The 11,544-nt window shown below is 38.1% G+C and overlaps 1 protein-coding gene across 1 annotated transcript; it reads left to right on the top strand.

Moving 5' to 3' along the window:
* The first annotated feature begins 936 nt into the window (after positions 1-936).
* LOC122660508 (kinesin-like protein KIN-10C) lies at positions 937-5,417 on the top strand. Its single transcript, XM_043855846.1, has 14 exons — positions 937-1,166; positions 1,287-1,455; positions 1,667-2,033; positions 2,138-2,343; positions 2,450-2,760; positions 2,875-2,917; positions 3,779-3,869; positions 4,157-4,225; positions 4,315-4,619; positions 4,715-4,761; positions 4,864-4,885; positions 4,967-5,029; positions 5,189-5,227; positions 5,311-5,417. Exons 1-14 carry the CDS (start codon positions 943-945, stop codon positions 5,353-5,355), a joined length of 2,001 nt encoding a protein of 666 aa, XP_043711781.1. The 5' UTR covers positions 937-942; the 3' UTR covers positions 5,356-5,417.
* The last annotated feature ends 6,127 nt before the right edge of the window (positions 5,418-11,544 follow it).

Below are 11,544 nucleotides of genomic sequence, written 5' to 3'. Positions count from 1 at the left end.
CAACATTGATAGAAAGCGTGATTTTCTATGAATTTAAAAATTCCGTATACATATCTATTCCAACCGTTGAAGAAAAAAAAATTAATTGGTGTTTTCATTTTGGTTTCTCTGGTCGTGCTCTTCCAATCCCTCTTTCTCCTGGAAAAAAAACCAGAAAAACAAGTATGGTTTGGGGTTTTTTGTTGACCAGAGGTAAGATGTTCTTGGGTTGTTTGCTTCGTTTTTCTCCTTCATTTACAAATTGCCACAGTAGCAGCAAATGGAGTGGAGGTTTGTTCAATAATGAAAGAGAAGGCATTTTCCCTTCTATTATGGCCAAAGAGTAAAAGGTTCAATCCACTACACTAAAAAGGTAATTTGGACATTTAAGAGTTTTTTAACCCATAGACATCATCATTAAGCGGTGACTAACTAACAGACAGACAATTTTTGCCAAAAAAGCTAACTAACAGACAAGAACTAGTTGTCAGACATTTTAAAATGCAGGGGCCTTTAAATAATAAGTTCAAACTTTGGGGTGTCAAGTAATTGGGTCATAGTATAGGGGGTGTATAAGCAATTTACCCTGATTTTATTGAATTAAAGGATAAGAAATTCCTGGTGTGAAGAATAAATAGCAGGTTCTACAATGAACTGGGGTGGCTTAATCTCCAGCAGACGGAAGAGAAACAAAGAATCGTGATAGTGCGCATGTCACAAGACTATCTGATACGTGACTTATAAAATCCGAACCGGATTATTGGCTTTTCCCTCCCAACGTACTAACGGTCAAAAACTCAAAATCCACAAAAGCTTTTCTACCGTTTCTATTTCTTTGTTCACAAGGGTGAAGACTCATTCTTTCAAGTTTGTCTTCTTCGGAGTTGAAAGGGGTAGCCGGGTAGGTAACTCTGCAATTCAAAATTCTCTCTCTTTCAACTTTCAAGTTTGTTTCATCGTTCGATGGAAATCCATACAGAACTCACCGACGCCAGCACAATGGCCAGATCTCCGGCTTCCCAGAAACACTTGCCGTCTAAAGTCAGGGTAATAGCAAGGTTACGCCCATTTCTCCCCTCTGAAATCGCTGCCAGAGGTGGAAATTCAGCCCCATGCATCTCCGCTCTCGATCCAGATTGTGGGTCTGACGAAGAAGTTGTCGTTCATCTCAAAGATCACGAGTCCAGGTGAGAAGAATTTCTTTTCATTTATCCCATCCTGTATAGATTGTGCTTTTGATCGAATCACTGATTTTGAGAGTACTGAATCGAGGGTTTTGCTGGTATTCTCTTTCTTTACCATTGCAGCCGGAAGGAATGTTATAAGTTAGATTCGTTCTTCGGTCAAGAGAACGACAATGTGACTCAGATCTTCCACAAAGAGGTCAGCCCTTTGATCAATGGGATTTTTGGTGGCTTCAATTCTACTGTTTTTGCTTATGGCGCAACTGGAAGCGGAAAGACTTACACGATGCAGGTATTATCCAGGCTTCTTCTCCTTCTTCTGGACCTCTTCCACTCATCTAGTTTCTTAACCATATTTGGTGGTACGGTCCATGATCAAACCCACTCTCAGCTTCTTGACCACTCACCTATTCATGTTTTCTGGCTTCTTGTAATTCTTATTTACTTTAAATTTAATTTTAATCGAGCTCTGAATTGTAGGGTTAATGAACCTGCGATTGCAGGGATCTGAAGAGCTACCGGGTCTCATGCCTCTGGCCATGTCAACAGTTCTCTCTATGTGCAAGAACACTGGAAGTACAGTAGAAATTTCTTACTACGAAATATACATGGACAGGTGTTTTGATCTTTTGGAACCCAAAGCCAAAGAGATTTCTCTGTTGGAGGACAAGGATGGGCAAGTTCAGCTCAGGGGACTTTCCAGGATACCTGTAAGCTCAATGTTTGAGTTCCATCAAATTTTTGCGCACACAAGTCTTAATGACATCTCAAGTAGAAGCCATGGAGTGCTTGTGATTTTTATTTCTTCAGCTTCAGAGGATGGTTCTAAGGCTCTTGTTAGAGGAAAGCTGAACCTCATAGATTTGGCAGGTTGGTTATCTACCTTGGAATCTTGTTATTGTGGTATAATTTACTCTCTTTCTTTTCTTTTCCCTTTTTTCTTCTTCACATTATCTATAACTTTATTCAACCAGGAAATGAAGACAATAGGAGGACCTACAATGAGGGAATTCGCCTGCAAGAGAGCGGAAAAATCAACCAGTCCCTTTTTGCCTTGTCTAATGTCATCTACGCTCTCAACAACAATAAAGCCAGAGTACCATATCGCGAAAGCAAACTGACCCGGATATTGCAGGACTCTCTTGAAGGGATGAGTAGTTGTTTGATGGTTGTTTGTTTGGTAAGGAATTTGGGATGCTTTCTTCCATGGCTTCTTATTCATTCTGCTGCATTAAACACTTTTGAAACTTGATGGGTACTCCTTTTTTCTTTATTTTAAATTATAGAATCCAGGAGAGTACCAGGAATCAGTTCACACTATTAGCTTAGCAGCTCGATCGCGTCAGATTTCAAATTATTTTTCTTCAGATAAAAAACAAGATACTACAAAGGAAAAAGTTGACATGGAAGCAAAGCTACAGGCTTGGCTAGAATCAAAAGGAAAGACAAAGAGTGTACAAAGAACAGTGGCACCTTGTTCTCCATTTTCAATCAAAACTCCCAGTTATATGAGTTATTTTAAGAGAACCAAGCTGCATCAAACTCCTGCAAAAGGAAAGGCTACTGGCATTCAAACAGAATCAGCTTCCAAAGGGAGGTAAGGCCCAACTACATGGAGTCTCTGAGAAAAGCAACCAACATTGTACTTAAAGTTTACTTATTGTCTTATGTTTCCCTTTTTTTTTTTTTTTTTTTTTTTTATGTTTCACAGAAACCTATGCAATTCTGGAGCTCTAGTTGCACCTTCAATGGAGGTAATGCAAGCAATGGAAAATCATCAATTAACAAATTAAAGCTCTATTCACATTATCTTTTTTTCCTTTCCTCAAATTGACACGTCTGTGAAAGATGAATAACAAGCTGAGAAAGCAGTCATTAGTAGATTGCCGTTGTGATAGCCCAAACAATGAGACTCGGGGGCCTCAAAGCAACCAATTGCAAATAAGAAATGGGGAACCTGCCTACTGCAAATATTTTTCTATATCTAACAAACAGCAAAACAAGTTTTCTCCCTGTACCCCTGTTTTCATTTAGGGAACAAATCATCTTGGAAAACATTGTCCGTGTATTGTCAACCTCCATTTCTTAATTCATGAGATTTCTTGCTCAAAATGTTCAAAGCCTATTTGAAGCCTGTTTCAATTATCATGAAAGTCGAAGCAGAAGCACACATAGTGAAGGCTTAGGGATATGGCAACCACCATTAAATAAATTCCATATGACTGTAGCTTTTCTCTTCTTGGCCATCACATTATCTTTCATGACGACCATTATCTGTACATGGGCAACTCCATTGACCAATAAACAGATTTGCTCTGCTGATTTTTGACTTGTTGAAATAGTCGGAGCTTTGGGTCTTCTTGTAGTTGACTGAATTATTATCTCTGCAGACCATTTGCTTTCATAAAGTAAATGGTTATAAGGACCATTTTGGTACCATAGGAGATGATGAATCAAGTATTACTAAAGATGAGAGCAGTAATGACTGCACCAATATTGCACTGTCTGTTGATGCTCGATATACACATCCATTGCGGGTTTTCCTCAATGTAACTGTGGATGAATAAACACATGCAAAGCACCATTTTCCTCCGTGACAGAAGTTCTTGTTGCAGGACATGGGCCTTAAGACAACGGAGGAATGCTTAGAAGGCAGTGATGCTACAACAAGCATGCTCAGTGTTCTAGAATCAGTAACTTTACCTGGTACTTTCCTTATCCATAGAATCTACTGACCATCATGTTTTAGAAATTTCAAGACAATCATTGTAATCTATTTAACTTGTTGGGTAAGTTGCTATAGAGAATTTGAGGGAATAAAATGAAAGTTATTTAACTTGTACATGTTCTACTAAGCATATCAAACAGATGAACTGGGTTTTGAATTGGATGGTCCCCCCCCCCCCCAACCACCCCAAGTAAAGAAAAATGAAAATAAAAGAAAATCCTGGAATTGTAATTTTAGTATTATGTTCTGTTTAACTCTTGTACAGGTGAGACTTTGGACAAAGTAAAGAAGACAACCATGCCATCTTTCAACACTGTGGGATCATCACCAAATCGTGAGTGTGATTATAACTTCTTTTTTCACATTTCTTTGGAAATATATAGTAATCAAGTGGATACATAACTTCATCATCTCTTATTGCAGGTAAACCTTTGGGCAAGGATGATAACATAAGAGCAACCATCCCATCTACCAACTCTCTAGGATCACCACCAACTAATGATAGGATTAGAGAACTACAAAATTCTATAAGAAAAATTCTTTCTCCCATCAACCCCAATATAAACACGAAAACCCTTGAAGACCTCTCATCCAAAGACAGAGTATGTTTAGTTTTCTTTGAGCCCACGACTCCTAAAACACCTTATCCTATAACCTATGATAGTAATGGAGTTCAAATAACTGGCACTCCACTTGATAAGTTCAATGCGCGGAGTTCCAATTTGAAGGTTGGTACAAGCATTGGCATCAGAATTCTTCTCTCAAGTCATTTCAATTTTGTTTCTGACACTTATTTTATCAATTTGTTGATTTGGACTTACAGAGTTCCCTTGTTCAAGAGTATCTTGCATTCTTGAACTCTGCCAGCAGGTAGTTTTTGTTTCTCTTACTAAGTTCATTTTCTTTTAATGTGGGTTCTCTTGATTGTACATTTTCGTCACTGATGTTGTTTATTTTGTTCTTGGATTACAGAGAAGAACTATTGGAGCTAAAGGTATATTCCAGTGGATAAAATTGTAAGAAAAGAAACCATATTTCATGTTCCTGATGGTTTTTTTCTTTCTTCTACATCCAGGGGATTGGACAGAAAAGAGCAGATTATATAATCCAGCTCAGAGAAACAAGCCCTTTTCAATCGGTAAGAAATATTTGAAACCTGTGAATTTATAGTCCAACAAATGTCTTGATTAACAACCCGTCAGTAGAAATAGCTTGGGTTTTTGTATAGAATTAGTCAAACAAATTTCTTGGTTTTAACCCTTAGAAGCACTAAATAGAATAGCTTGGGGTTTTGCAGTTGTGTGACTTGGAGAAGATGGGCCTTTCATCCAAGCAGGTAAGAACACTTCTCAGTTTTCCTCACAAACGTTCAGTTCGATACTTAATAAAAATCAATAACTACTTGAAACTTTCCCACAGGCCCATGATATCTTTAAGAGAGCAGCAAGAGGAATCTTTAACTAACCAGAGAATTTGCTCAGAAACTAGAGAAGGAAGAGAGAAAGAGAGAGAGAGAGAGAGAGAGATAGAGATGTGTGTTTCCATGGGCTGTCATGGATTTAATTTGGTGTCAAAGTCTCCCTGAGGAGGGGGGGGGGGGGGAGGTTTGAGGTATCAACTATGTTGTTTCATATTGGGGATACTAAGTAGTTGCGTTTGTAATGTTTTCAAACTATTCCATGGTAGGAATAGCAATCTTCTTTGTAATCCTGGGTGTTGTAATGCATAGACAGATAACATATCTCCATTTTTCTTAGATGCAGCAGTTATAGACATTCCTTATTGAACATATATGCTCCTGAGTCATGATTCTCAAATTTAGAGAGGCCATTAAAGCAATCTCTCTTCTTTACTAGTTCAATGACAGTAGTAGAACTAACCTACTTAGCCATTGCATATATTATGGAAACAACAAAAGTGCAATCTACAGAGTATCATTATTATATGGTGATGAATGGGTAGTTGTATCATGGATAATCTCAGCTTCCTTCCACACATCATCCTGATCTACTGGCATTGTGAACAAAACCAGTTTTCTTTCCCAGCTGTGTGGTCAATGATATGACTTGGCAGCTCAATGTTATCCATAGTTCTTCAGCTTGGTGGAGTATTTCAAAGCCTTGTTTATGATAAAAATGAAGAATGTTTTGAGGGATAGGGGGGTGGTTTGTACCAAAGAAAATACAAAAAAAAGGTTTGAGTGGATAAAGTGTTGCCGTACAGCACAGAATCATTCTCCTATAATAATAAAAAAGAAATGGGTGCTGTTCTCTGTGACCAAGCGCAGGTTGCGCCTTTAGTTAGTAAGTTCGGGAACGGCAATTGAACGGGAACGGATACGTTCGGCAATTAAATGGACTAGACGGTAATAATACTTTTCAAAAATCCAGTGTAATAAAACGCATACAGTAATAATACGATACATGTTTAATACGACCGCTCTATAAGCAAAAATACGGGCATATATTCACTATGTAATAGACATGCACCACCTAATAAACAAAATAATAGCATATAGACAATGATTTTATCAAAAAGAAACCTCACAACTAAAATAAACACAATATAATATCCCCTATTACATCTCGTAAGATTATCATTTAACAAATAAAAATATCAATAAAAGTATCTCATCCGACATAAGAAAAAAAAATTAGACATAATGTGCTCTAGAACTCATCTCTAAGATGAGTTCACATCAATAAACGCATCTCTAAGATGAACTAACATCACCAATGGAAGTTCATTTACCACTGCAATCACCGATTTACCCAGCTGCAATTTATCGACCACATGAACTGAAATGAGAACGGAGATGAAGAAGATGAATGGAATGGGGGCAGTCGACGGCTAGGGTTCAAAGAGAAGAAGACCAAAATCGTATTATGTGAGGGTTTTGTTTTGCGTTTTTTTTTCTTTTAACAAAACTAAACTTGAATTAAAAAGTACTAAACGTGTTTAATCCGTGTTTAATACGGGTGCACTTAAAAAGCAAGTATTTTACCACATATACGGAAATATACGATAATTTTTTTTTTTGAATTAAACGTTCGGATACGCGTATAATACACGAACTTACTAACTAATGTTGCACCTAAGGGTGTCAATCGATGCGGTTCTGGTTATTCGGTTCGGTTGCGGTGCGATTTACATTTTGATAAGGTGAAATCAAAACCGAACAGGATAGGAATCAACTAAAATCATAATCGTTTTGCATACGGTCCGGTTTCTATTCGATTTTTATTATCCGGTTCACAACCGGTTTACATGCGGTTTGTGTAGTGTCGTTTTGAGAACTAGTAATGAAGACATCCTTAGTTTTCAAGGCCTTTATATTCCCGTGTTTCCCCGTTCTCTCCCGGTCTCCCTCACTCATCATATTTCCCATGCCTATGTGATAAAAAAAAAATAAAAAAAAAAATTCCCATCCTTAACCGTCGTTCTATTCCTTTCTTATTCTTTGTTTTTCCATTTTTTTTCTTCTCCACTCTCACATGATAAACAAACTATTTATTTTATTAGAAAGTAGGGTTTAATTAATCCATTTTAACACCATACATCATTTTCAATTCATACTTGAACAAATATAATATATAGTTAACCCATTACATTTTACTTAGTTTATGTTTCAAGAGTGATATAATAATTATGTTTATTAAATTAATTATTATGTTATTAATTAATCCAATTGATGCATGTGCTAGTATTCGAGTAAGAGGTACTGGTTTCTAATCGATTTCTTATTCGGTTTAGAACTGCGGTTTTGAGGTGCAAATCAAAACCGAACTAGGAAGAGAACCTATAAAATCAAAACCGGATCATTTTTCTACGGTGCAGTTCGGTTCGCTAGTAAATGATCGGTTCCGGTTCCGATATTCGGTTCCGGTTTCATTTTGACACCCTTAGTTGCACCCAGGCACATGGGGGTGGGCGCAAACGCAATGGTCACTCTGCCCCTTGAGTGGCAGGTCCATGTGCCTAGACGCAGCTGCGCTGCAGCATAGAGAACATTCTCCCAAAAAAGAAATGGGCAAAGTTATCTAGGACAGCACAAGTATGCACAAATATCTGCCACATGGTTGATCAAATGGGGCTTAACACATGGCTAATTCATAAGGTGTACAACTTATCGAACGGTCAATTAGCCAAAACCTACTGTTCACATGGCTAAAAAATGCTAAACCTTCCTAAAAAGTTTATCAAGATGGACTAGTCGGGGATGTTTCTCTTTTGGAAGAAAGAGGGAGGGAGGGAGATTGGAAGAGGTGCGAGAGAGAACTGTCGGTTTGGACCCAAACACTTCATGCGCTAATGAACTCACTGGAGCTATTTATTTTTATGTTTTTTTTAAAAAAAAAATTCTAAACCATTTGTTCTCACTCAGAGTTGGGACAGTGGCACCATAATTTCTAGAGTAATGGTACACATGTATGCATGGACATACATGGTATATATATGATTGAATTAGACTTTGAAATTTGACAAGTAGCTAATCTAGATTATGTTCTCTCTCTCTCTCTCTCTCTCTCTCTCTCTCTCTCTCTCTCTCTCCTCATTCCTCATTGACTCGCTTTCCTCCCTAACCATGTGGTTCCCTTGTAAACAAACTGTAATACTCTTCTTCTCGTGTGTCCATTGACATGGCAAGTGAAATACCAATACGCCAACAACATGTCAATCCCTCCCCCAAATAATACAAAATATAATAGCCAAGTATAAAAATGGAAATAATGCAAGATAATTATGATTGGGATTTTCTTATTGACATCCCGTCGGATGTCAAATTGTAACTTAACTTTTTTTTTGCCCTTGTAGCTTAACACATTTTTATATTGTCATTTCACATAAAAAGTGCATTAAATATTGTATAAATTAACATGACTTTCAGTTGTTTACCCAAACAACAAAAAAGAAGACATTCAATTTATTGATAACCTTTTTTTCACTCTTGCATTAAATAACTTTTGAAAATTAGACAATGGGCAATTAAAATGAGGTGTCAAGTTCTAAACATAACTATAAAACCATAGAGGTGTCACTCATACACTCCTTTTATGTTTTATTTTTCCTATAGGGTTAGTGTAAGAAGGAATTTATACACTACAACCAATGAGGGGTTGGAAAATGATATCACCCATATGGAGCTCACATGGTCAAAATAGGAGAGAGAAATGTAGTTTACAGTATCATTCCCTGGTGGTATTGATCGTATCAAGATCAATACATCATTTATTTAAAATCAGAGACCTAGCTAAGTATTGCACCCACCCACTAATCTCCAAATAAGTCATGAATTCTTTGTGTAAGTTTCATAAAGTTTTTATTTCCATTCTATACTCTATTTTACTGTTTTTACTTTTTTATTCGATTTGAAATTCTACAACTTGATGTTGTCGTCTTACTAAAATATTGTGTTACCAATTAAGTCGCTTAAACATCTTTGTAAGAGCTTTATTAAAAGTTGTTAGGTAGCAAGTTTAGAGTCATCATCACTCATATCAGTCATATGGATAGAATACCATCACCCAAGCCAGGAATATATAATGATAAGGGGAAAGGTTTCATACACGGCAGTGTAAGCATGCACCGTCGTGTCCCCTCTCACAAAGAGTTGGAAAAGTTAGAAATCCCCATCCATTAATTAATGCCTTGAAACTTCCACCCTCTCACATACATGGTATACACGACTGTGTACACAGCCGTGTATGAAAACTTTCCCCTAATGATAATATGCAAGAATTTCTTATGTCTAAAGGTCAAAAAGCCTACGAAGTTGTTCAAGTAGGCTTCTTAATAGTTTGTTTAAAAGAGATGCCTAAAGGGAAAATGCTAGCATGAGGATCGTCCGCATCCCAATCATTGGATCAGAAGGACCACGCATGTTGAGATGTGGGGATCCACTTACTCTAACCTAAGAAATCTCTATTATAATTAAGGGAGAGTTCTCTCTCCCGGAGTGTGACCTACGCTAGCACTCCCATAAGTCTATCTTTTTCCTCCCCATATGAAAAGACACCTCTGTCCCCTTGTTTTGAGGAGGAGAAAGATAGAGACATGGGGCTTGTAAAGGCAATTTGGGAACAGGGGGAGGTGGTGGTATTATAAGAAATCAGGAAGGTGAAGTTATTGTCACTTTCTCTAACTATTATGGGCATTGCTCTAACTCAATTACGAACTCCATGCTTTAAGAGATGGTTTATTCCTTTGTGCGAGTTTGAGCTATGTGGATTTCTATGTAAATACGGATTCGACTGCTACTATGCTCTGCACCCAAAAAAGGGAGTGTGGCTTTTGGGAGGGTTGGTACTGATTTCAGGAGGTTTTGGAGTTGATGGACACGCTTCGTCCTAGGATTGCTTGTATCTACCGTGAAGGGAATAGAGCCGCGGACTTATTGACAAATTTGGCTTGTGACACTGCGACAGACTGTACTAATATTGGGGTAGCGGGGCTATCCACAAACCTGCGGCAGATTATTCGAGAAGATGCGATGGGTCTCCCTGTGACACGAAAATAGTTTTTGTGTTTATTTTGGTGCTTTTGTTGGGACGTTGGGGTAGAATTCTTTTCCTTTGAAAGACTGAGTACTTTGTTTAATTGGGAAGGGGTAAGGCAGGAATGTCCCCCCTGTGTATTCAATTATTCTTTGAGATTTTCTAATAAAACCATAGGGGCTGACCCAGGTCCCAGATAAGATTCGGGCAAAAAAAAAAAAGAAAGATAGAGACATAGGAGTGCTTGCGTAGGCCACACTCCTGGACAGAAAACTACTTCTCATTAATTAATAATAAGAGGGGTGTTGTTCTCTGTGCCGAAGTACAGCCTACGCCCAGGCACATGGGGGTGGGTGCAATGACCACCCTGGCCCCCTGCACAGGTTGCCCATGTGCCTGGGCACAGACTGCGCTGCAGCACAGAGAACATTCTCCCATAAGAAGAATACAAATCTTCTCTAGACAATGGTAGAGGCTACAGAGATTCTTAGATAACAAAATAATTCTCACTTCTTTACAAGGTGAATTCACAATGTAAAATTCTCTCACCTCTATGCCCGATGCCACAAACAAAGGAAGAACTGCTACAACTCGCTAGTAATTAAAGTACAAAGAACACCACCTCTGTAAGTATGGACCATTCTATATACACTACTTTTTGCACGTGCACCATTCCATGTATACTAATATCTGTGCAATGTTGTGCACACATGTACCATCCTATGGACCAAGTAGTGCTTCTTGTACTACATCTCTCATAAAACACCCTCTTTGTGCTAGGTTTTGTGTCTTTTATCTAGACTGGTTGATGGGTTTAACCCACGGTCCAATTGGATTGTTCATTAGGGTCTTCTAATGAGAAGATAGCAAGATACTAAGGTAGAGGAGAGTGGAAGAGGTAGAATCTTCCAAGGTTGTTGAAATCTTTGAGCGAAATAGAGTCTTCAAGAGTGGAGCCTTCCAAGAGAGTAGAAGAAGTGGAGTCTCGAAGAGAATAGAGGTGGTGAAGTCTTCAAGAACGTGGTTCTTCCAGGAGATGAAGTCTTCCAATGATGGAAGATGAGTCTTATAAAAAGAGAGAGCTATCTACCCAAGAAGAAAGTGAGAAACCAAAATGTGAGGAAGGAAATGAGAGAAAGGTGTATAATGGGGCTTGGGT

Source organism: Telopea speciosissima, chromosome 1, assembly GCF_018873765.1.
Source record: "Telopea speciosissima isolate NSW1024214 ecotype Mountain lineage chromosome 1, Tspe_v1, whole genome shotgun sequence".
NCBI lineage: Eukaryota > Viridiplantae > Streptophyta > Magnoliopsida > Proteales > Proteaceae > Telopea > Telopea speciosissima.
The sequence above is the reverse complement of the archived record's forward strand: the minus strand, read 5'-3'. Positions and strand labels throughout refer to the sequence as shown.

Excerpts from the sequence above, each read along its gene's own strand:
- LOC122660508 (XM_043855846.1), top strand. The coding sequence starts at position 943 with ATGGAAATCCATACAGAACTCACCGACGCCAGCACAATGGCCAGATCT. Across the intron at positions 3,870-4,156 it reads AGAATCAGTAACTTTACCTG|GTGAGACTTTGGACAAAGTA; the intron begins GTACTTTCCTTA and ends ACTCTTGTACAG. Across the intron at positions 4,620-4,714 it reads CGCGGAGTTCCAATTTGAAG|AGTTCCCTTGTTCAAGAGTA; the intron begins GTTGGTACAAGC and ends TTGGACTTACAG.